This window comes from Astatotilapia calliptera, chromosome 19 (assembly GCF_964374335.1).
Source record: "Astatotilapia calliptera chromosome 19, fAstCal68.1, whole genome shotgun sequence".
Taxonomy (NCBI): domain Eukaryota; kingdom Metazoa; phylum Chordata; class Actinopteri; order Cichliformes; family Cichlidae; genus Astatotilapia; species Astatotilapia calliptera.
This window is the reverse complement of record NC_137440.1, coordinates 21,645,336-21,672,373: the sequence shown is the minus strand read 5'-3', so window position 1 is coordinate 21,672,373 and position 27,038 is coordinate 21,645,336. Positions and strand designations below refer to the sequence as shown.

Below are 27,038 nucleotides of genomic sequence, written 5' to 3'. Positions count from 1 at the left end.
ATTGCAGCCAAAAACTTTAACTGCATACTTTTGCACAGACATAAGAATTTGTATGTAATAAAAAATAAAAATATATCTATTTTAAATTTTTAGTTTTAGAGGGAAAAGACACGGAAAACATCTGTGTATGCATGTGCATTCACCTAATGTGTGAATAAATGTGCGAATAAACGAGCAAGCCACTGTTTTGTAATTGCAATAACTAACTTTCATTGTTGCATGGAAGCAATATCAACAACTCAGCAAAAACAGTGCACCCAGGAGCAAATTAACCACACATATGGAAGAAACCTTTAAAAAACAAAAATTAAAAACAATTACATTATACAGCTTTGTGCCAAAATATACAGAAGTGAAAAGGAATAAAATCTGCTGTTGCAAGAGAAGCCAATCTCAACAAGTCCAACACACACTGACTGGACGCTTGGCCACAGTGAACACAGAGCACAGGAAGAACATGGCACACCTTCTCCAAGACTAAATAAACAAACAGTAACTGACTTTAAAAGCAACAGAGGCAATCTTTGATTTTGTGTGTAGTTTACCATTTATAGAATCGTATTAAAATAGTTTCTGCGTGTTTTCTCTTATTAGTTATTAGTATTCTTACTCCTAAACCACCTATAGTCGTATTGACGTCTTGAACAACCATTTGAAAAACCTTCAAAGGAAAATATTAACGTTTATAAATGAGCCTTTTCATTCTAGAGAGACTATGGCTGTTAAAAATATATTTTAGCAGTTTCTCCCAGGCCTCCTTGTGATTAAACAAAACCACAGACAGTGAAGACTGATAACTCCACCCAACTCTGCTGTGTACACCTTCCCGAGGAGGATCCGTGAATGGGAAACAGCTGTAGAAAAATACCTTTCTTTTAGTTCACTCCTCCTATAGTGTTGTACTTTTCACCGCATCGTGTCGTTGCAGAACAGATGCATCGGATTCTACACTAATACTTTAAATATTAACGAAATACTAGCAAAAATTCAGAAATTATCCTTTATACCAATGACCAAAGTCACTTTAATAAAAGAAAAATCTGTCTGCTTGTGATAAAGTAGCTTATTAGAAGAGAAGAAAAAAATTTAGCTCTGTTTTTTTCTCAGGTCTTCACTCTGAAGAAACTACAGCCTTCTGTACGTGAAAAGTAAACAAACATTGTGGACTTTGGCTTGCAGAGGTTGTGGTTGAGAAGATGGACAAAGAGGAAGTAGGCATATTGTAAGTGCTTGAGGAAGGATGTGAGAAGAGCAACCCACATCAGTGTGTTTGCTACATGTACTCCTTCTTTTTCAAATGGAGTCCTGGTTCTCATACCTGGGCAAGGAGATATCGTATATAATATTCCTTTAGCTCTTTCATTTAACATAGTATTGAGTTATAAAGTAAAATTCTGGGTTCCCATCAGAATAGAAAATGCAGCAAAGTGCAACAAATGCACAAAATCATCCTGTAGGATAGTGGTTTTATTTAACCTATTAAATTGTTAAACATTAGTCCTTCCAGAGCAGAGAGGCCAACGTTCCCAGGTATAAGAATTAAGCCTGCATTTGGTTTGGTTTAGTGTTCCATTACAGGTCATTGCGATCAGTCACCGCATGCAAGTACAACATGTATAGTCTGGGCCTCGTGCATGACAGCATGCTACACATTCACCAGACGATCACACTGAGGCGCAGGCGTAGACCACAAACACACATCGCACACACATACAGCACATGCATTCGCACAGTTTTTATACACACACGCAGATCAGATAATATAGAAAGTCGGCTGTACAGTCCAGTGTGAGAGGAATGGCATCGCCTGAATTTACTTTTTTGTTTTGGCTGAGCTATGAATGCAAAGCTGTTGGATTCTTTTGGCTGAGTTAGGAAGTGATCTGAGTGGGTATTTTGGCTCAAAAGTACAAAATGAAAATATGTTTAGATGTGTGCGAGACTTAATGTGCAAATGCTTTTCCAACTGTATCACCTAGAATAATGTTTATATTGGACAATTCTGCAAAACTTTCTATTATTTTTTCCTGTGCCAACCGTAAAAAAACTGCTATAAAATATCAGTTGTTCTAACATCCATGGCTGGAACTTACAGTGTGGTTTAATGTAATATTGTGGTCGTAAAATATGATTCCCCCCCCTCAAGTCAATAACCCAGTCACATTTCCATAAAAGATACTAAAGTCATGACCTTGGCAGACTACATAGGCTTCACACTCAACCGCAACTAAATTCCAACTCCCTAAACTTCCACTTGCCTGCACAGCATACTGCTCCGTGCGCTGGCTACCCGCAGAATCATTCAATATGAACATAAATCCCTGTGTATATGGAGTTGGTATAATCTCTTCAATGGACATCACCAAAGGGCCTGTTGATATAATAATTATTTTAATTTATTTTTTCATTTTTGGTTTGTTTTATTTTTGTTTTCTTGTTTTTTGGAATGTGTATGGTTGTGAGGGGGGCAGAGGTGGGGTGGGGGTATAGCGTGGCATCCTTAGATTTAGTGCATTAGACAAATAAGGCTTCCCTGGAAGGGACTGATGCAGCAACAGGGGCAAAAGGTACAAGTAGGACAATCAGGGCAGACAGCAGCAGCAGCTATATAGAAGAAGCACCCCCCACCTATAAGGGTGGGGGGTGCTTTGGTTGAAGCCAAAATCAGTTATAGTGCCATGAATGGATACATTGCACAATCCCTTCAATGTAAAGCACTTTGTATTCTCTTGTTTAAAAGTGTTTTACTCTTAAACATGCTTTGCAGTACATACTAATTATGAAATCCAACCCCTAACCTTGGCTGTAGCTTACTTGTCCTACATGTTAAACCACACTGGCTCATTATCTGATCCAGCTGATTTTCACAAGCTCTTCAGAGTGCACCAGCAATGTAGGTACAATGTGAAGAGTGGGACTTCAGCACAAGCTACATGCTTTAAAAACAAAGTAGGGCCAAATAGTGAGGTTCACTCATACCAGCTTGAGCCTAAGTGGGAGCAGGACCACAGGGAGTGTAGTAAACGCTCCAGTGACAAATCAGAAAAGCGATAGCGGACACCCTTAAGCGAAACAGGAGCTAATAGATCGACAGGCCATGAACAGATTGCTGTTACAAATCCTGACTGAAAACCAATCCTGGCTCTATCACTTGTGGCTTAGAGTGGATGACATGGCCCGATGGATATCAAGCCGAGGGTGAGGTGGCAGCGAGAGGAAGGTAGAGTTGGTTTGGAAGAAGAAAGGAATTGTGGAACCTTATAAAATGCAAAGAAGAAGAAGAAGAAGAAGGAGGAATTGAAGAAAGAAAAGGAAAGGAGGAAGAGGAAAGATTAGATTTCATTTCATTTGGTAAAAAAGAAAGCAAAAAGAACAGATGATCATAAGTCAAAAAACATTCTGAATGAATTTTAAATAAAATCGTAAACTTATCATGCAAAAAAAATCAGGAGAAAACATGACTTTCTTCAGAGTAACCATAGTGGTTACCAGTTAGTATTCAGCTCATTCTCTTTTGCTATCGACTACTCTCTCCTATTTTCCAATATACTGATGAGTTGATTTGTTGCAAGTGAATTCACGCTGAGCTTCATGCTGGGGAAGAGTGGGAAAATATATCTATACATACAGAGTAAAACAATCTGAAGAACACACTTTATACGAACACAAATATAATAACCCATGTAAAGGTGGATTTTGAGTGTACATGCAGTACACCCTCAAATACACACGCAGGCAAAATTAAAGTAGAAAACCGACATAATCAGAAACTCACGTACACATACAGTAGATGAAGGCACTATTGCAAGCAAAGTCCAAGTAATATTTGTGACAGAAAACATCAACACCCTTTCCCACATTCAACTCAGAATCACTTGGGCTAGATGTTTGGGGTCAGGGAAACATTTAAAGCATGAAATAACACTGAGGGTTAACGGTTTTTTATTATTATTTTGAGGGTATGCACAGCACTTTTGCTTTCTGTTGAAAATTCCGAATGAACGGAGAAAACCAGAGCTGTCCACAGGAAGTCATTTGGGCTTGCCGTGCTGTCATCTAACCTTCCTGCCTGTCTGTTAAAACAGGATGGGACATGCTGATTCATCTGCCCCATCTCGTTGCCTTCTCCTCTATTGTATCTCGTAATTCCGAGAAATAAACAGTTAAAAAAATTGCTTAACAGACACTCTCATTTGGTTCAGAGTTCAAAGAGCCACATTGTATTTTATCTCTTGCTACATCTGCACTTTTTCTGTCTGGCCTTTCTTTGTGTGGCATGTGGATTCCAGTAAGTAATAACAAGAAAATGAGTCAAGACACTCACGACCTTGACATCTAAATTTCTGTGGAAGCGGGGGAGCCAGGCACGGTGGAATAAAGTGATAGAAAAGCAGTTCCACTGCCAACAAACAATCTAGCCCAAGAGTTGGACACACAAAAAAACACACATGCTGGCATGAACACGCACACACACACACACACACACACACACACACACACACACACACACACACACACACAGAGTCATTCGTGCACTCACATATTCTTCCCCACCCATCCCCCAGGCAGCAGACAAGGCAGTACATTCAGGGTAACGCAGAGTCAGTCCCTTAGAAATCCATTGGATCCTCCTCCGCGAGGCCATGATTGGCAATGGTTCTGCCTCCACTTTTCGATGGCATCCCATCATTTTCAGGTTTTGCCACAGGGGGCGAGGTTAGCCCTGATGCCCCGTCTGGCGCACCCCAGGCGTCAGTGGTAGGTGGGTAGAAATCATCTTCGAAGCCGCAGAAGCCTTCGTCAACACCTTGATCGTAGCGCTGGTAGGTGGAAGCATGCACCTCATTCTCTCTGGCTGTGATTTCCAGAGTACTATTCCACATGCCATAGCCAAAGTATATGAGCACACCTACAAGAACAGAACATGTTAATATTTTTCACACATACATAATCCAGTGGATCATATTTATTAGACCTTGGGGCATGATTTTAGTTGCTTAAATAAAAATACAGAAAAAAAGGAAAATCTCCATCAACCTAAAAGCTCTGTTGGACTCTCCTTTTCCTTTCAGCCGTATCCTTTTGGGGGTTGCCACAGCAGATCATTTGCCTCCATCTCACCTTGTCCCTAGAATCATTTTCTGTAACAACAAGCATGTCCTCCTTCACTACATCCATGAATCTTGTCTTTGGTCTTTCTCCTTTCCTCTTGCCTGGTAGCTTCATCTTCAAAATCCTTTGTCCAGTATACCCACCATGTACTGTGTACATGCCCAAGCTATTTCAGCCTTGCTATTGCGACATGAGCTGTCCCTCTGATGTCCTCATTGTTAATCTTGTCCATCCTGGTCACTCCCAAAGAAAATCTTAGCATCTTCATCCCTGTCACTTTATCTTAGGCTCCTGAAGTTTTGTCAGTGCCACTGTTTACAAACCACATATCAAAGCAGGTCTCACTACCTTCTTGTAAACCTTCCCTTTCACTCTTGCAGCTATAAAGGCAAGTTAAAAATAGGTGCTCAGATAGATACAACTGAGGCAGGAAGGAAAAGGAAAGTTAGATGCCCCAGGTCTTCCACAATAAAACAAACAAGAAGTCACACACAGTCTGTTCTTATTGGTCACAAAATTTTAATTAAAAAATAGTTATTTTTAATTACTCAGTCGTTACACTAAGTATCAACTGTCATGAGTCATTGCTTACAGTGCAATATTTTGGTTGGCTTTTTGTTTCACTGCTATATTGAGATGGAAGCAGCCAGTTTTCATATAAACCATTGCCAAACATATATACATTACATTCTATAATTATATTGAATTATTTTCATGCATACAACATGGAAATAATTTAGCAACCAACCTGCATAGTGATTAAACACGACAAAATTAAAACAAAAGTCTCATTAAGTTCCTGCTTGTCCTTCTACATGACTGACAGGTGTGGAACTGACTAAATAAAAGCATTATCTTTTCTCTTTCCGAATGTTTTAAAGTTAATTTAAAAGCAAACAAATAAAACATCATTTACTTACCCACGAGGCACCAGATTGAAAATCGTATCCAGGTGATTGCAGACAGTTTGAGCATGAGGTAGATATTAACCAGCATGGCTGAAGCAGGTACGAAGGGCACACAGGGTGCCATGTAGGGAAGTCGCTTAGGATTCTCTGGTTGTTGCAGGATGATGATGACTAGTAGGGCAATGATAATGATGAAGACGATCAATAGCAGCAAGGCCCACCAACGACCCTCCCCAATAGTGCTAGCTCCTGAAAGGAAGAAATAATTCATTCAATTCAGTTCAACGCTTTTATTATTTGTTGACCAATCTGTGCCTGAATCATACAAATGTGAGTGTGAGTTTGTTAACTTGTTCTCACCAAAAATTATGAAGGAGCAGAAAGCAAAAATGAAGATGAAGAGCAGCAGAACACACACAGTGACAGTTTTCCCCGTTGCTGGAGTCGGTCTATCCATTTTTCCCGGTAGGCCCAGTCGGATCCTCAAGGTGTAGTAGCGTGGTCCAATCAGCTTCTTTAACCGCCGGGACAGGCCACCTTCTGATTCTTCTGCTTCAATACCAGTAGTCATATCCACTGTACCATAGTTAGGGTGATTGGCCGTGTATGCATTTTTATCTGGTTTGCCAATCAGCATCTCATTGTCACCCAGTGAAGGCAGGTTTTTGGCTCCGCAGGTGTTAGTGGGCGGACCGCCATACTCATCGGCCTCGCTGGTTGGTGAGCAGGCGTCTTTCTCACACTCAGCCAGAACGCCTTCCTTCCTCTTTTTATTCTGCTCCTCAGAGAGAAAGTTCACGAAACCATGGATGTCTCCCTCAGGTTGGTAGCGTAAGAGAAGCACACAGAGACTCACCTGCAAAACACATGTCATTTATAAACAGGAGCTCCATCACAAAACCATTTTTAGTAGTGACATTCCCATTCCACAGGAATTGTGTGGATGTTTTATTTCAAAACAAACAGCTCAATAATTAGTTTTTACAAAAACTGACTGGTTCATAAATCAGTGACTCATTATTATCTTAGTTAACTGCTTACCATCTAACTAGTGTTGTGCAGCCATGGGTAGAAGGTAATCTTTAGAGCCTGATAAACACATGCCCACATGTCTTGTACATACTGGTGACTCTGTTAAGATTTGTTGTCTATGAACACATACAGCTATCCTGTTATCATAGGAAATCATGCACTAGAGAGATTATTTTTCCTAGCAAGGTATCTGTTATTGTGTGCAGTATTTCATAGCTCCTTTAAAGAGCAGTGCTTTTTTGTCAAATCTGAATGTATAGCTACTTAGGAGAAGAAACACCAATCTTTCTGTTTTCAGGCTATAAATTTCTTAGAGTTGAGATGAAAGCTGAGCAACGCATCTTCACTTAGTTCTTATAAAACAATTGTTGCTGGATTATGGATGCCCCCTGGTTACAAAATACTGTGAATTGATCTCTGTAAGGCAGTGTAATACAGTGAGATTGTGGCTTTGTATTGTTCTGCTTAGCAGTTGTTGCTAGTATGTTTGTTTAGACATCCTTAAATACATCTCAAGGGCTTTATCCAGATATATTAAATGCATTCAGTTCAATTCAGTTCAATTCAATTTTATTTATATAGCACCAAATAGCAACAGTTGCCTCAAGGCACTTTATATTGTAAGGTAAAGACAATCAGATGCCCCTCAATGTGGAAGGAAAAACTTCTTTAAAGAAAATTGATCTAAATAATATTGAGAGTAAGCTTCATGATGTACATGTTTCCATTATTATTATCCAACACTCACCAGGGTATAGGCCAAAAGCGTTCCTATGGACATCATCTCTATGAGGTCTCTAAGGCTGACCAGGAGGGACAGCAAGGAAGCCAGAAAGCCTGAAACCACACAGGCTACAACAGGGGTCTCTGTGTAGGAAGACACATGGGCCAGGAACCTATAAAAAAGAGATGAGATGAGACTCATATGCAAACATCATTAAGAATGACATATAAATAAAAATGCAAGTACAGTGTGAACTAACTTAAAGAGCAGGCCATCTCCTGCCATGGCATAGATGACCCTGGGCATGGGGAACAGCGAACCCAAGAGGGATACAGTCAGTCCAGCTATAGAGCCTACCGCCACTATGTACTTTGCGAACATACAACCATGCATGGCAAACATCTCCATCAGTGGTGCATCCTCATCAATTTCATTGTATGGTACCATCAGTGTCAGAATCACAGAAACCTGGAATAAAAAAAACAAACAAAGTGTTGATTATTACTAAGAAATCTTTACTGCAGTTCTCACCATAAAATCAAAATCTCATCATGAATCTATTAAAGTACAGAGAAACTTTAATACCAGTGTTAACAAGCAGAAATATTAGATTTTTGCTGCCAGAATTATAGTGTATTAATGCTGCGGGATGATGCTGCAGAAAAGAGACTAATTCGACTTCTTGTGGAGGCTCTTCTCAGAGTAACTCTGTAGAGCCTATAGTCACATCAACATTTAGACCCTAGATACTAAAAAGAGTTGAGCTACATCCTTAGAGCTTAGTTTTGCTTAGCTAATATGCTCAGCACAGAGCATGCTCCATCACATGCAAAGTGGTCATTACTCGTGCCTCACTCAATATGTGTGTCCCTGTGTCTGATGTGTGATATCATGCAGAGCCATCTGTCACAAATGCTGTGCTGCTAATCAGATAGATTTGCATCAATGGATTACAGAAGGGGAGTAATAATAATAAAAAGCACTAACCCCTTACAGAATGAAAAGACTGGCTAACACTGTGTGTGAACCAGTCATAAGGGGGTAAAGTAATCTAAAACAAATCTACAACAACATATTTGCTTAGAGCACAAATCCGATCCCAAAATGTATTTTTCGGTGTCCCCTTCAGCTCACAGTCGGCTAAGTTTAGTTGGCAAATTCATATTACCCATCTCCAGAGCAAAGGACTTCCCAGAAAAAATAATCAGCACAATTCTCTCCCCTGCTGCTCATTGCCCCAACCTAAACTGAAGACCACAGTATTGCAAGGCCGTACAAGGATAGATATGTCATCATTAACAGTGAATGAAAAGCTCAGAAACTGACAAACAAGCATAAGTTTGCCTTGCAAACTCTTTGATTTAAATGTACTGCAAAAATCAATGTCACACACACACACACACACACACACACACACACACACACAAAAAGATGTGACAGGTAATGTGTTTAAGCTGATTTCTGAAGATTGAACAGCAGCAACCACGGGATCCTCACAGCAGCAGAAAAGTTATTCCAAGCAGCCTACAGTGAGTGAGATCAAAGAAAGGTGGAGATTAGAGAGAGGCTGGTGCATAGGAGAGCGATGATGTGGAGGAATAGATGTGACTGTGAAAGAGAGAGACAAGGATTTCAAAAAGAAGCACTCGAGTTTTTGAAGTTGATACAATCTTTGCCACACAAAATGCTGAAAAACGTCTTATATCTGATAGGCTGCTGTTCCACAGCACCCATAGCAACAACCATCCAGCACACATTATGTAATCAGGAAAGCTGTACGGGCTGTAAAGGTGGAGATCATAGATTAGATATACACCCACAAATTTGAAATACAGCATCTTCATATTTATTCATTCCGTGTATTGGAAACTTGTCAACATTTGGGGGAGAGCAGGCAGCTGAAGCTAAAGCTGAATTTCAGCACATGATAAGTGATCAATATTCTTTAGGTTTATAATTAAATTAAGTCATTTTACAAAATATATCAACGGAAACCACCATAACATGAATGACGCTCTACTTTGTTATACACAAAACTATTAGTGTGAATAACAATAGATTTGTCGATTACTTAACAATAGATATATAAAGAATAGAGTGGTCATGTTTGTTTATGCAATATGTTATAAAGCTAACTCACAGAGACATAGGCAGTGAGGCAGGTGATGAGTGAGGCGGTGATAGCATAGGGGATGGAGGTGTTGGGACTCTTGGCCTCTTCTCCTGTTGTAGCAATGATGTCAAATCCAATAAAGGCATAGAAGCAGGTGGCTGCACCCTGCATCACCTGCAACACAGAGGAAACAGAGCTGATGGATGTCCTAAAGAAAACAACCAAACAGCACAGATACCCTGCTGATGGTAGGGGGGTTTCTGTTTGTTTGTTTGTTATTTATTGTGTGTGTTTATATATACATTCGGATGCATACCCCTGACCAGCCGAAAGGCAGAAATCTCCCCTCGTCCCAGTTCTCCCCATTTACAAAGAACAGGCCAGCGATCATCATGAACACCCACACTATAAGGTTGATGACGTTCAATGCGTTGTTGAAACCAACAGAGTTCTTCACTCCCAAAGCCACTATCACTGTCACCAGCAGTGCTATCAGCAGTGCCAGTAGGTCTGGGTAGGACTGTTCTCCTTTACCTGGAGAGGAAACACGCATGCTTGAATACACAGAAAGACATAAAAGTGCTGTCACCCTGTGGTGCTGAAGATGAATATATCCATTTTCCTGTGTGTTTGGCGTAAAACTGTTTGAGTAAGTGCTTTGTTATTTTTTCAAGAAAATACTAAATTGTCAGAACAAGAACAAGTCCTCTCACAGTTAAGCAGGTTTCTCAGAGAAATGTTTTTCGTTTTCTTATTTTGTCTGATTAACGCCAAATTAAAAAGAAAAGTAGAAAATCCTCACATTATTGGTGCTAGTTCCAAAGCGCTGTCAAATCAGTTTAACTAAATATAGTTTTTTTATCAGAAGTACACATAAAGTACAATCATTAATGGGATAAATGTCAATGCAAATTTGGTCTTTTAATAATTTCTCTGAATTTTTCTTTTTCCAGGGTCGAATAATTGTACAACATACATCTAAAATCAAGAACCGGGTTCAACATTTTGAATTCATTTTGGATTTTCTGTAATCCACACAGGGTCAAACATACAACTTCAAATGTACCACTCTTCACCTCAACCCGACACTTTTAGTATCAATCGACAAGCCTCTGGCATAATTCTGGCTGGATATTTAACTACTCTTCTTGGCAGAATTGGTTTCCTGGCACCGGCCCGGCTTTTAAGCATAGCACACACATTTTCAGAAGGGCTGAGAGTGGGGCTTTGGGAAGGTCATTCCAGAAGCTTAACATTAGCCTGCTTTATCCATTCCAAAACCAGTTTTGATCTATCTGTTGGAACACCCATTTGTGTCATCTAGCTATTGATCTGAGGTGAAGTTGATGGATTTTGAGGAGAAGCATAAAGAAGCTTCTTCCTTCTGTATCATTCCATCCATTTAGTGCATTGTACCAATACAATAGTGGCAGAGATGCAGAGCATGTTCATAGGTTTGAAAGCCTCATCTTTACTCCTCCAAACATAACTCTTGTCATTGTGGCCAAATAGTTCAATCTTTGTCTCGCCTGACCATCAAACCTTTCTCTATAAGAAATTTAGCTTATCCATGTGGGCAGCTGAAAATTTAAGTTGAGCCTAAAGGTGTCAACTTTGGAAAAGGGTCTTTTCAAGGTCATCACCATTTCAGTCCATGGCGATGTAACTGTTACCCTGGTATTCCAGCAGTTTCCAGTTCATGGCAGGCTTAAGTGGTTAAGGCCTCAGTGGTTCCTGGCTTGCTCCACATGTCTTAACCAATTTTCTCTCATCTGAGGGTGACAGTTTGGACCTTTTTTTCAGACTTTGACAAAGTGGTGGCCCATCTGAATAACTTTACTTATGTACAATTATTTGAAGTGATGATCATGGAATCTGTCACGAAAGATGTTTGACGTACAATTATTCTTACCAAGAGAAAGAACAGTTCAAAGTCTAAAGAGCTAAAAGGAAGGTGACTTGCATTTGTTTTTGTTTTTTAAATGATGTTTCACCTCTCATCTAAGAGATTACTGAGAACCCACATAGACAGAAACTGTTCAAAGTAATCATTAAATGCTCAAACTTTCCACGATATGAAATCATGTCCATGATCACTCTATGTAAACATTTGACCACAACTATTAATCAGAATAAATAATCCCAGACTAATTTGTTGTTTCCAAGAGTTTCAGCCGCTCTCATAGAGTATGTTGGAGTATGTGTAGATAATTATCCAAGGGTATTCCAGTGAATTCATGTGTAATTCACAGGACATTCCCCAATGGTCCAATAAAACACCCAAAGCCATGGTTTAATAAAAAATTGAACTTTCCAACTCTGTTTAATTTCTTGGCAACAGAAAGTTGGAAACACCTTTAGATTTGGCACATCAACTGAACTATTTTTGTAAGATAAGTCGTCATAGTGAAGTACTGCATTCCTAAATTAGATACACCCCACCCAGTTGACCATTACGGCAACAAATCTTTAGATGCACATGTTCCACAAGAACTCAGCCTGTGTGTATTTGGAAATGAATGAGATATATTTTAGTTAGATTTCACATTTTTTCCCCTTGGGTGTGGAGAAACAATCATTTCTCTCCAACAGGAAAAGGAAACATCAGCTTTCCGTGATCATTTGGAACGGCTGGCCGTGACACTTGTCATGTGATCACTACCATCACTTTTTCAAAGGCTAACAGGAAGCAACTGATGAGGCAGTGTCAGCCAGATAGAAACATAGCTGGCACACACATCAGCTGGAGCATTGCACAAGATAAGCAGGCATCCTCCTCATGGTAAGATTATGGAAAACTGTGTTATATAGAATTCAAGTTGATGTGCCTGCTTTTACTTTCCGTGACAGTATGACTTCCAAGATAAGCTGCATAATATTCTTTGGATGTTCCTGGGAAAAATAAATTGGTATGGTTTGAATGGTTTCTGAGATAATGTAAGCATTTTTATCTCGGTGTTTTTATTAAAATTTGAAAGATGTGTTGTGATTATCAAGGCAATGGGAGATCCTTTGTATGATAGAAATGGCGCTGCGCTTCTATTCCACACTGATAAAGTAAATCATGACTCTTAGGAGCAAGTCGTGTTAGTGTGCAAATACGGAAGCAGAGCAAAGGCTGGATTTATTAAATGTACTTCTCAAAGTCTAAATGTCAAAGTCTGTTCAAGACCTCAAAGAGGAAGTATTTGTCTTAACTACAACTACAGCAAAAGGAACAGAGCTCTGTCTGACCTTCTGAGGAGAGTGGGGAGGGAGAAAAAAGATAACATCTCTCCAAAAGTCACTTGGGTCAATGCATGTTTTTACCATTAAAGCAAACATGTTTGACAGCTGAACCAAAACAACTAACTGTAGCTGATTGCTGATAAGATGTCGATTCTAAATGAATTACCCTGCTTCTTAATGCCTTTAAAAATGTGCCTTCAAGAAAATTATCTCACAGGTGATTTCTAAGAAGCACTTTGGCTTCAGTTCCCTGAAATATTGTAAATATAACACTGAATAAAGCATTCACAGTAAACCTGCAGTACTTTACACAATACTTGAATGAATTTCAATCCTGAGAAAATTAGAACCAGAGAGAAAATGTATCAAAGCTGTCATAGCACTGCATCTTTGTGTTACTTACCTAAGCCGTTGAGTGTTCCAATGTGTGAAATCATAAAGTTACTGATGGTGTGATTGGCCAGTGAGTCCGCCATGCTGCTGAGAGCTGACGCCCCCGCTGCTGTGCCAATCAGATATTCCAGAATTAAGTTCCAACCGATGAAAAAAGCCACACACTCCCCCACTGTCACATAGCTGTATGTGTAGGCTGAACCTGTGGTCTTAGGCACACGGACACCAAACTCTGCGTAGCATACTCCTGTGGGGGAGACAGGAAGAGGAGTACAATATAGACACACATAAATTCAGACACATATCAGTGATTTGACTGCATTATCACTAGAGTGAAAGGCTGAATTGAAACTATTGATATGAGCATTAAAGTATATTTTACTATCTCTTGAACCTATTATAGCTGTGCCCCTGTAATGTCATTGCCCTTGTAATAATTACATAGGTATTAAAAGGCTTTTCAAATATATCTTACCAGTTTAATGGTAATAAGAAGGACAGCAACCTTTATGTTGCGGCTATTGTCCCCTTGGTATTTATGTGATTAGAGAAGCCTTGCATAAATGAGCGTGCATAGCTCTAGTCTCACCTGACAGAATGGAGGCAACAGCAGCAATAATAAAGGACACAATGACCCCAGGGCCAGCCATCTCCTTGGCGACCAGTCCAGAGACCACATACATCCCCGTCCCGACGCAGCTGCCCACACCCAGCGACACTAGGTCGACCGTAGACAAAACCCGGGCCAGTCTGGTTCCATGTGAGCTTGTACCCGATATGGCTGAATCTAACATGGACTCCACAGGCTTGGTCCTGAGGACACGGGATGCAAAGGTGTTCCATGTCGACCCCCACTGTATCCTGCGAGGATCCAGCTTCCCTACCAGACCACTCATATTGAAAGCCAATGGGGAGTAGCGGAAGATACTGTTTGACCAGTGTTTTTCCTTAAGTTCGGTGAATGAGTTCTTCAAGAAGATGTGCAGATGTGAGGAATTATTCCTAATCCAAATAAATGAAGAAAATCTGATTTTGTCTTGCAGTCCACGCCTCTGTTTTCAGGCTCAGTAGAATGCCACGTCAGTTTTTCCCCACATAGTGAGAGAGAAAGTAATCTGAAAGACACAAGAGGGATAATTTATTTTTACAGCATTTCACAGCCCATTGCCTACTATTATTCATCTGACACAATGCTTATTTTGGAGTATGCATGCCAAGACATATTAGTTCAAAAGGGGAAATGTATTACAAGTTTGTCCACAAATGAGGTGTACCTGAATGAGGAAACAGCTAATTAGAAATCCTCTCCCCAAAGCCATGTCGCTATAGTAGCAAAGCTCATTAGTGACAGCCCTAATGACATTTTATTTTGTTTGTAAGGGGGAGAGATAGCAATATTAAACCTTGGCAAAACCTCTTCTGTTGTGTTTGCTGATAAATAACTGTAGAATCAGAGGCAATGTACTTCAACTACAACATCTTCGCCATACTTAACGATCACTCCATTAAAATTCAGAATGAAATCTTTAACACGTTTATTTACATTTTACTCTCATGTGAAAATAATACTGGGGTCTTTTTACATAATTATTTTTAATTTATTAGCCTGTGTTTTCACATAAATAAATGCCATATTATATAATGCATTACTTCAAAACAAGCTAAAAAATATTACATGCAAAGCCATGGCAATCATAGGGGCTGAATGTTTTTTTTTCCTTTCAGTATAAGTAGAATTTATCGGAATAATTCAAATGCAACTATGTAAATTCCTAGTGCTGCTGTAATGCAGGTTTTCCTGCCACGTTTAAACAAAGCATTAGCTGAGTCGAGTGAGTAACAGATTAGAGATGCTGTTGAAAAGAGAGCTATTAAAGCCATCAATTGTAGCCGAGTCCACCTCTGTCTCTCTTAACAGCAATGAACTAACACTCACCATTCATCTACTTTAAACAACAAATTCAAGTTACTGAACAAACACACTTACATTCAGCAGACCCACACTGCGCGCCCTCAACTATAACATAAGCCACTCAAATGATGACTGCAATTACTCAGCTGTTTAACCAGATAGAGTGGGGCTGCTATTGTCACTGCACTTAGTGGGTGTATTACATGTGCAGCAGTATAGAAAGCTTAAAAGGTGATTCACTTTGAGCATGGTGGTTAGCTCTGGGTGGGGCGGTACCTCTTAAATTCTGACAAAAGGGATTTTCCTTAATGGAGCTGGTATGAAGCCCTGTAGTTATAAATGACGTGCAGAACCCTTCTGAAATTAAAATTCAGAAATTTCCAGTCATAACCATATATAATAATTTACGTTTAAGAGCATCTGATCAGTAGAGTTCTTACTCCTGGGCATGTAGATGAAATTCTGCTTCTATTCTGTATTTGCACACACATTCTAACAAAAGTTTTTATTGCTCTTCAGACATAAAATGATGACATCTTATTCAATTATCGTAGATTACTGCAATAAAAACTCATTTATTCTAGTGCCATTTATGTTTTATATGAAAATGTACTTAAATGAATGACGCAGTCACAAAATGTGACGCACAAGTGAGCTATGTGTTACAATCACTGGACAAACAACCTGATATTTGTGGAAACAAGATTTTATTTCCGTCATCTCATAGAAGCAATCAATAAGAAATAAGAAAATTTAAATTGAGCGTAATACTGCTCAATACTTGTGCGTGTGTGTGTGCGTGTGTGTGCGTGTGTGTGTGTGTGTGTGTGTGTGTGTGTGTGTGTGTGTGTGTGTGTGTGTGTGTGTGTGTGTACAGAAGACAGAAGAAGATGAACACATTAGGAGAAAAGAATGAGGATGATGAGCAGACTGAAAAACAGCAAATCTGGTTTCGTTAGTGCACTAAGCTTTGATCACCTGGCTCTGCTTTGTCAATCAATGTGTGTGTATGTGCGGGTTCATGAGTGTGTGTGCGCGCGTGTATGGAACATGAGTGTCCAGACAAGCCAGCCAGACCTTAATACCTTAAATTTGAAACAATGATACCTATACATGAATTCAATCACATTCAGCCAGTTTCAAAAATGTCATAAAAGTGGCAGATTAGGAAGACATACGCTCCATTTTGTGTGTACTAGAGTAAGTGCCACACATAAACATACAACCTTTCATCAGTCTATATCTTTAATCAGATCATACAAGTGCTCTGCTTTTCAGAACATCTGCTCACTTAAATATTCTAGGCCAGTTTTCATTGATGATGACCACCACCTGTCCTGCATTGAGTGCGAGCTATTTGAACAGTCGTACTCTAGATCAACAAAACAGAGCCGCACAAAGCCCCGTGGCAGCAGGTGTTCCATCTGCTCTGGAAAAATGACTTCATCTTGCTAATAGTTGTTCCTGGGTTAAAGGTTTATGTGATAAAGTGTCCTGTTGATGTTCTCTGTGTGACCTTTTTATGGTAAAGAAATACACTTTGCTTTCTAGCAGGTGGCATGATGAATGGATCAATGAGAGTCTGTAACCAGGAGGCAAATTTCTGGATCACCCTATATAATGAAAACCAAAACCTCCCTCATTAGTAATGAGTGCATCATCACAGCATCCAAAAGAAAATCTGAGCACCTCTAACAGAGACAGACACTGCTGTTCTTCGGAGTACAGTGCAGAAGCTAAAATGCCAGTGGTGACACTGGCTACTAAATTATTTAATAGAGTGTGGTTGCAGGCAATACATTTTAGATTTTTGCCTATTATTTAAATATCTTTTCATCAGTTGATCTAATTATTTCTGTCACTGAACTGCAGGGGAAGAAATCTTGGAAATTAACACGTACGTATCAAGAAATGTGTAATGTGCACAACACAAAGAGCTAAAAGCATCACTTTCGTCTCCCAGCATGGGAGGAACTGTTTCACACTCTAATGGATTTTTGAACTAGACACTTCTTTGTTCTTCTTCCATAATTTTACACGCTTAAACAAACACCCATTTGCGCAGATGTATAAAGATCAATAGTTAAATCCCTGTCATCATAATCACCACAGCCACCTCTAGCATCTTAACATTAGTGTGTTTCCTCTCCAGATAAGAGAGCTGTCAAAACATCTATACTTGTGTCTAATCAGCCATGACTAAGCTTGTTTCTGTGTCCGCCCCTGCCTGTGTCTGAATTAACTGGATGAATAACCTGATTGAGCTCTCATTGCCTTTACAGTAAGAGCTGCTGTGGTTTAATAAAGTTGAGAGCACTTCTAATTCACTCAACACTGACGTGGAAACCAGTCTGCAATGCATGGCCCTGGCCTCCACAAAAATTAGACCTGGCATGCTGCCCTGGCCCCATTCTCACATCCTGCAGACAGAACAGGAAGCAGTTCTTGGTAGAGCACCTGAGTCAGGGAAATTACAATTTTTGTGTGAGTTTGTTTTCCGTTTTATCACACACTCGATGTCAGTGTCACTGATGATTTGGATGTTTTTTTGAAAGAGAAATTAATGTAAAATACAAGTGAGCAAGTCTGTCACTTTGCAATTGCTTTTGTTTTAGCACAATTAGCAAATAGCAGTATATAAAAATGCTAAATTATATTTCATTTTAGCTTAACAAACGGACACACAAACAACTTATGTAAAAGAGAAAATATTATTATGCATAATTCATGTGTGTATGTGCATATCTCCATATTAGTGCCTCTCAGTATTAAGAGTTATGAGGCTAGCCTCTGTGGAGTGTTACACATCAGTGCTTAGAACCCCATCGAGTCTTGAACACAATAATGTATTACTATCAATCACTATGACTAATAGCAAATACCCTCTTATTTAATCACAGCTAATTCCATTTAGTCATACATTATTATTAAATATATTCTGGTCTATATAAACCAGCTCTATTTTTCATGAGTTCCTATAGGTCTCGTACCTGGGAGCAAAGCTATTGTGCTAAAAGCACAATGACCCAGTCAGCAGATCAATAAATATCAGCAGTAACTGAAGGTTTTAACGTGGAAGTGGAAGTCCTAAATTCATTTTCCTCTGCATGGCTGATCTTGGTGGCAGTGTGGCTGATTTAGTGTCTTGGCTCCCCGGCCACAGTGTCCCTGTCTGACAAGCCCAATGAATCTGACATAAAAGAGAAATTGCCACCTGCCAGGTTGATTATGTTGTCTGGCTCATCAGTCACACTGTACCTATCCCTGTACGACCAAAGGCTGTTTTTTACTGTATACATGAACTTTGATTTTCTGGAGTTTCATCGAGCAGGAATATGCTAATATCATACATCATTTGTTTTATTTAATGTCAAACAAAACTAAATGACCACCAGTGCAATAGACACAGCATATCAATATGGTCAGTTCATGAGCAAAGACAAAGAAAACTGCACATGCGTTAAAATAACTAGGTAACACTCAATTCATGCTCCTCTGGTTTATATTGTAAAATAAACTGACTAAAGGTTTAAGAAGAGCAGATAAATATGGTTAATTTAAAGAGATTTAAACTTGGTGGTTCAATGTCCAGCAATGTTGCATCACAGAGAGAAGGTCCTGTGTGTGAATCCATCGGTCAACTGGTTGAAATTATATGGTTTTGGGGCCCGGTAGAGATCATGATCCAACGATGTTTGTTGGATTGATATCTACTAATTAAATTTTCAGTTCATAATAACACAATTGCCGACCCACTGTTTATTTCAGGCAGATGAAGACACATGAAAAATGTTTCTTTGCTTAAACACAGGATGAGACTACCTGGGGAAAAGGCGTCATCATTCATCAAGGGGTAAATAACATATTGTAAAGTAATGGTGCACACACAGTGCACAAGAGCCACTTAAGTACATATCTTTATTTGTTCATGATGTTATGATATGTTTTATAAGCTATTTCATATGTAGAAGCACATATAAAATGTATATAGCTCTAAATGTAGAGCTATATACATTCTGATCGCCTATATTTGAAGTGTAGACAACAGGACTATCCTAAGACTATCTATATTTTTGCTGTCTTGTTTACTTGGAAAAAACCACAGTAAACATTTAGCTTGACTTTATGGTAATAACTGATAAACTACATTTAGATCAAAACAATTTTTTTGGTGTTTGTTTTTTAGCATGTTGTATTATGTGTTAATATAAGTACGACTCACGCATCAAGATCTGGTTTAAGATCACTAAGAAAAGAGCCACCTACCATGCTTTTCTCATCTGTTACTACAGAAAAACTCTTATTCACGATTTTCTTATCTTTTGATTCTAATCTTGTGATTTTTAATATGTTAATTCATTCATAAAAATGTTATGATTATGGAGCACAAGACAGAATTAAGACAGACCGTGTGGCCTTGGAACTTGAAATGAGCTCGGCTCACAGTGTAAATAAACAGCATGCTCGTAGAAGATGCTGCTGAACCTTAATTAAGATTCAGGAAAACACAAGAAATCTGTGTCCAAGTGTAGATTGGGCAAAGATTTTCTTAAACAAGCCAAAAAAAAAAAAACCACAACTAATGTACTGTATAAACCAATGAGTGGTTAAATGTCTCGAGGTTTCCAGGTTATGTATATAGTATCCACGTTACTGGAATTTCTATTCCTTTAGAGTACTGGAATCAATTTTTTGGCTGTCTCACAGGATTACTCTTTTAATGACTACCTGGACTATAATCGCTGCAAATTTTAACCATTAACCTTAAACCTGTTGAGGCATATTCTAGATTTCTAAGAAACCAGTAAACACAGGGAGGAAATGTTCCATTTCTCAGTCAACTTAAGACATATAATGCCTATCTATCAAAAGTTTACAGTGTGGAATCTCCTGGCACTAGTCCAAAAAGGTACAGACCAATTGCTCTGCATGACTGACCTGTCAGCTGGTCTGCTCCACTCACAGTTTGCAATGCTACATCCTCATCTATCTTCCCCTAATGTAGCACAGTCGGGGCCTGGAGCCTAAAGCAAAATGGATCTGCTTCTACACTGCAAGATAAACAAAAACAGTGCTGTCATTCCCTCTGGCTCTGTGCTTAACCAGCCATATCAATGACATCTCTGTCAATGTGGCCTAAAGCCCTAAAGAAACAACAAGGCCATCTGACACACTCAGGGACTTACCCCAGTTGTGACTCCCTTAATGTTAAAACTTCAACTGAAGACCTGGCCCTAAAACTGGCTTGTTGATTCCGTGGCAGACTTTAGGCGTGCCCTGCTGAGTAATTCTTTGACAAATAACTCCAAAACCATGAAACGCTGGTAACACTCTGAACCAATGGGAAAGGAAATATTGCCTGTGGCAGCCAAATGATGCTTTTTCCTCACAGTATTGTCACTATATGTCCAATTTGCTAATCCCTCTCAAATCAAATCAAATCAAATCAAATCACTTTTATTGTCACATCACATGTGCAGGTACATTGGTACAGTACATGTGAGTGAAATTCTTGTGTGCGAGCTTCACAAGCAACAGAGTTGTGCAAAATATAATAATGTAAACAAGCAAAATACAAGAATGGCTACATCTGAAACTAATAAATATATGTACAATATATAATAGTATATGCATTTCTGGATGTGTATACTAAATATTTTTCTACGTGTGTGTGTGTGTGTGTGTGTGTGTGTGTGTGTGTGTATACACATATTTTACAAATTAAATAGAGTGAACAATAAATAAAATATACAAAAATATACAAATATACTCCCAACTGTGTCCAGGATTGTCACTCTGTAGTTCCTCAGTCAGAATTCTATATCACTGACAATACATCTATCATAAACCATGCCTTTAACACAACCCTCTCTAATCTCCACATTTCCTTTCTGATATATTCCCGTTTCAGCTCCGACAGTGCAGAGAATTGTTTGTCATCTCATACCGCTCAGCACTAAATGAATGCAGCGCCTGTTGTGTGCACTGCTCACCATGTCGAAACAGTCCTCTGCCAGTTGACAGTCTTTTATATTTCGATTCCACTTTCACCCGTTCGACCACTCCACACTCCCAGGTGTATTTCATCCCCTTCTCTCTCTGGCAGTGTTTCTCTGACTTCTTTCAAAGGAAAGCCTTGGGGTACTTTCCCAAAGAAAGCAAATGGATAAATTGAATTGACCGAATTAGTGGAAAACAACCTTGCATTTTAAAGTTAACACACGAATAAATGCCAGATTCAAAGTTAAACAAGACTGAATGATGTTCTGTGGTTTGTTTTCTTTGACCTTTCTTAATGGTCAGTGGTGACAGTTTTGAACAGACCAATGCAATTTTTGAGGAGTGACTGACTTGATATTGTAAAAAAGCGAGACAAACTGAGTCAAATTAATACATTTATAAGCATTTAACTAATGATCTTTCATTTGTTTTTGGGGTGAACATTTATTTATGAAATACATCATATTAAGGAATACGTTTCTGACAGCATTGTATTAATATCGTTTTATAATATGGAGCTATTTTCAGAGATCTTTTTTACATTCCTGTATTGCGCTACTATTGTCTCTTTGATGTAAAGATGCAAATATTAGGTTAGTTAACTGTTTCTTGTTGCTGTTTTCCAATATACCCTGGGCAACACTGAAATGAAGGGAAAATGAGGGGAAATAGGACTGTTCGGGGTAGAAATAGGACAGAGCCCCAGAGGCATCCAATCATTCCTACACAACCAATTCCACAGATTGAAGCTACTTTGTAAAGTTCCAAAATCATTGACTGCATTTGTCAGTGGAACAGAATGCCTTGGTTCACTATTTTATTGATTTTTTAAATAATGGGAGCCAATTGTTTTTTGAAAGGCAAACCTTGAGTGGAAGAAATGGGTGCTGTGTCTGAAAGTGGCAAATACATCAGTGTGTGAAGACTTTTTTATACAGATTACAAAACTGCATGATCCAGCCATTTATATTCATCAGCTACCTTTTAGCAAAGTGTTTTTCTCCAGCTTAGAAACATATGCTTAAGTGGCAGCTTTTAGCTTTAGTGTGATTCCGTACACCCATTTTTTAGGAACGATCTCAAAATTGCAAGTGAAGCCTGTGAAAAGAAAAGTAGAAAAAGCCTATTTTTATGCAAATCTGCTCCTAAATAAGCAGTCACTTTCTCAAATCAGAGATCAGATAACATACTGGCCTTCAAGTCTTTTTTCTGTGTGTGTGTGTGTGTGTGTGTGTGTGTGTGTGTGTGTGTGTGTGTGTGTGTGTGTGTGTGTGTGTGTGTGTGTGTGTGTGTGTGTGTGTTCTGATTATATTAGCCTTTATGCGCAAGCAGACTCACTGACGTCAATGCTGAGCAGCATCTCATAGAGGAAGGGTGATGGAGGCCATAAAATTAAGAGCTGATGTTTACGTGTCTGATTTTCTCTTGGTTAGTCACAGCTATATTTTACAGTATAGAAATTAGTACATCACCTATTCTAAAGAATCAATCTCAATAAATCAATTAACCTCCAATTCAGGTGTACCTGTACCTGTCATCTGTCTACTGCTGCAAAGAGAGAAAGACACTCACAGCTGCACCTACAGTCAGTTAAGAATTGACTGACCAACTGACTGTGAGTCATAGTACCTGGATACTCAGGCTAGCAAAGTGAGAGCACAGGGACTCCACATAGGCCGCAGCTAGCTCCTGGATTCAAATCCAGAACTCTATTGTTGTGTGCTTAACAGTGCATCACTGTGCTGCTCATATTCTATTCTAAAGTAGTTATTTGCAATATACCAGAAATATTTTGTGTTGAAGGCAAATAAAGATTTTAAAAATAAATATCAATTCCCTTTTTCGTATGTGTCTTGTATCTATCACACGCACACACACACTCACAACTCTTCTGTCAGCGCCTATTATTGCTAATAAAAATGAATGAGAGGCCAGTAGCATTTCATAACCTCTGCAGTAACATAGTTCCTGCCTGCATCTAAAGCCTTGAATAGGAGCAAGACAGTGTGGTTTTGAAATTGAAAATAAAACATATATTATTTATGTGAATGCAATATTTAGATTCAGGGGTTTCATTGCTGAAGCCTTACTACATCTGACACGACCAGCTAGTCTCTAGTTGCTCACTGGGGCAAGAGTCCGAAAGCTTTCGATTAATATTGCTGCCAAGCTGATATTACTAAGTCTGTTCGTTTATTTTGTTATCCCTTTTTTACTTGCACTTCCACACGTTTCAGCATTTGCTAGTTTTATTTAATCGATACTGAAAAAATGACAATTTGTTAGCCTTTGTCGATGCAGGACAAGAATCTTGGGAGAGAGCAGTGGGGAGACATGCAATAAATAGCCTCGGCGCACATATGAACCCACAAGCCTCTGAAGTGGCCTTAAGACATATGTGTCGCCTGCTCAACCCAGCTACAGCACCCGAAAATGGCAGATGAATCAAATATTGCATCGTCTAGGTTAAGAGCGCATTGTTAGTTTATGTATGCTGTTTAAAATTGTTTTAAAGTTGTTTAAAATTTGTAACACGGAGAAATCGTAACACATGAAAAAACCCATATGAGTTTATGAATGGTACCCTAAAGATGTGGCATCAAAAAAGTGTTTTCATTAGATTAGCATTATTACAAGCAGATACATTAAAGGCTGACAAAATAAATAGATAAGTAAACAATAATATACAAAATATTTTAAACACTTATTAAACGTACTACTTTACTGCATTGAAGGAACCATTTTTCTACCCCTTCTTTGCCACATCTCCAATATTGTTATCTAATAAAAGCTATTATCACATGAGCACTGTAGATATCGACTTCTCTAAACATTATCCAACGTATGCATGAGAATGCACATGTACAGAGCAGTCGTATTAGTAATCAAGCAGTCTTTGACATGTCAGCTCGCTAGTACAAATCTGTTTCAAGTTTATTGTGCCAATATGAGATCGATGAAGACAATAGTCCAGTGAAATCAGAGCCAAGTAATAGCCATCTTATATCCTTCTTCCTGCAAGTGCATCCCAACCCTAAACATTTTATTTCCAGTAGTGAGAACACATCTGAAGCAGACAGCCTCCTGCTGTGTCCTGTGATTCTTCTAACACTGTCTGGAGTTAAATTGTGAAGACAGCTAAAGACAGAAATGCTCAATAAACGTCACCAACAAATGAGTTGTGCCTTATCCTCTTCATTCAGCTGCAATTTCAATACATCTCTTCAACATGATAATATTCAGCCAGTGCAAAAGAAATATAAAAGGAGGGGGGTGCAGATGCCCCACTCTTGACCTTTGTTACTGCTAAAGTGCCCTTAAGCAAGGAACGACTGCCCCTCAAGCTTATGGTGTGTCTCTACATGTGACTTCATCCTCCAATGTGAGACCTGGATATCCTGGAGGCTGTTTGACAGAGTGTGTGAGGGATATGCAGACAGACATAGTGCAGTTGCTAAATTGGTCTGTTATATAATATTCTGCTTCTACTTCTTATTGTTGTTTTCACCAACTCAATCATCAGCAGCACCATGGTTTTCATTTTCCTATCGGATGTCCATTCAATGGTTTGGATGGACTGCTTTTGACTTAAATGCTAGGAGCTTCTGAACGTTTACTGCCTGTCCAGCATAGATTTTTCTGTTTGAAATAATAAAGTATTAATTATTATTAATACTTTATTATTAAGCATTAATATTGATCAGATATTAATATTTATACATTTTTACTGCTTGATTCTATGGTAATCATCCCAAGATTTTTTGCTTATTGATACATCCTGAAATTCAGAGCAGTATCACAAACCCAAAAATCTGTAAAATAATGTGTGTTAAAAAGCAGTAATTTTGCAATGCCCACTGCCCTTTGAATTGCATAATTCCATGTTGGCAAATTAATTGCTTCTGTGTCAGGAGCATGCCATTTCAGAGAAAAACTCAGAGTGCATGCAATCACAACACCCGTTTTAAATGACAGAGTTACAACTGAAATCAACTTCTCTTATTTCTGTGTAGCTGTAGCAGTAAAAGGCACCTGTTGAGCGATGACAGGGCCATCAAGCTTCAGCGTATTAGCAAGCCATCTGCAGGCGACTGCTTTCAGCACCATGGACAGCACGACACCACAAGTGTGTTTTTTAAAGAATTAAGAGCAGAAAAATGAGACAAGGCCTTATGGCAAATGAGAGAGAAAGAATGAGAAAGAGAGAGAGAGAGAGAGAGAGAGAGAGAGAGAGAGAGAGAGAGAGAGAGAGAGAGAGAGAGAGAGAGAGAGAGAGAGAGATCTGGCCATGTCATTAGGGATTAGCCTAGTTGAACTGGTTGAAGCTTTAGTCCTCTTGTCCTCACAGACACACACATGAATCAAGTAACATAGTAGTTTGCTTTACTGGACAGACAGACAGACAGACAGATAGACAGATAGATAGATAGATAGATAGATAGATAGATAGATAGATAGATAGATAGATAGATAGATAGATAGATAGATAGATAGATAGATAGATAGATAGATAGATAGATAGATAGATAGATAGATAGATAGATAGAATGTCCACATGTCCAGCTTTATTTTTCCTACCCTGCCCTGATCATAAAGATCAAGTCTAACTCTAATTATGTAATCTTTTCTTTCTCCGACACACCCACTGAGCCAACAGTCTAGGTAATAACCGCATACATACTAAAAACTGCAAATGTTCTCAATTAAAGAACCCACCCTCTTTCATTTGGGTCCAAGTCGCCACTTTGTCTTGCCCTGTCCTCCTCTCGACCCTCCAAGCATAGCCTCCTGCAGCTCTAGTCCGCTGGGAGAAGCGATACCCGCCCTAAACTCTGCCTCCCCCCTTGTTTCTAACGCTCACCGTTAAGGTGACAGGACGGGACCATTGACCGACCATTCCGTCCACTCCGCGAAATCATAAACACACTCCCTATAGGAAAGACGCACGGTTTCCGCCACGTTATAATGCGCCATCACTCGTGAAAAAACTGCACAAAGGAAGACAACAAAAAAGGGTGGGTGAAGAGGAGGGGTGGATAGGTGATAAACGAAGGAGGAGGGTGGAAGGTGATCAAGTTTAAGATAACACGATGGCAAGGAGAACAAAGGGGAGAAAAGCGAAGGAAAAACACTCACTGTGGCACGGCCGGATTAGAGGATACCCATGTCGGATGCTGCAGTCGGTCACCAGCATCAGCAGCAGCATCTCCGGGCTGCGCGGTGCATCAGCGGCAGACAGAGCGGGAGGGAGGGTGAGGCTGATGATGTAAAAAGCTTTAAATCATTCAGGAGCCCGCTGCACGACATGTGACCGTCGACACTGTGTATTATTCATCCGGTTTATTTCCTGACCGGCCAAGACACCAAGCTGACCGGACATCACCGTTGCAGTCCACTACCCCCCCTCCCCGTGACTTAAACTGATCCAGCCATGACACAAGGATTATCACTACAGTACGCCCACAATATGCCTCAAATTAATATTCGTATCTTATTCAAAATGAAATAGAGAAGATTCGTTATTACTGATCATTTATGGTGAACATATGTGCTCAAAGAGTAAAAAAGTTTTGTCAAGGCCAGTAACACAAAACAAGGGTATAAAAGGAGCATCCC

The 27,038-nt window shown here is 39.3% G+C and overlaps 1 protein-coding gene across 2 annotated transcripts; it reads right to left on the bottom strand.

Moving 5' to 3' along the window:
• Positions 1-185: 185 nt before the first annotated feature.
• slc7a14a (solute carrier family 7 member 14a) lies at positions 186-26,686 on the bottom strand. 2 transcript variants are annotated; one of them, XR_003270680.2, is made up of 11 exons: positions 26,559-26,686; positions 14,100-14,625; positions 13,521-13,757; positions 10,206-10,423; positions 9,917-10,063; positions 8,036-8,244; positions 7,801-7,948; positions 6,381-6,876; positions 6,033-6,269; positions 4,541-4,909; positions 186-3,257 (listed from the first exon to the last, which is right to left on the bottom strand). XR_003270680.2 is itself a non-coding variant. In XM_026152421.2 (10 exons), exons 2-10 carry the CDS (start codon positions 14,404-14,406, stop codon positions 4,611-4,613), a joined length of 2,298 nt encoding a protein of 765 aa, XP_026008206.2. In that variant the 5' UTR covers positions 14,407-14,625; positions 26,559-26,686; the 3' UTR covers positions 186-4,610. The 2 variants fall into 2 exon arrangements, 1 of the variants encoding a protein (XP_026008206.2); XM_026152421.2 differs by having other exon boundaries at positions 186-4,909.
• Positions 26,687-27,038: the final 352 nt, after the last annotated feature.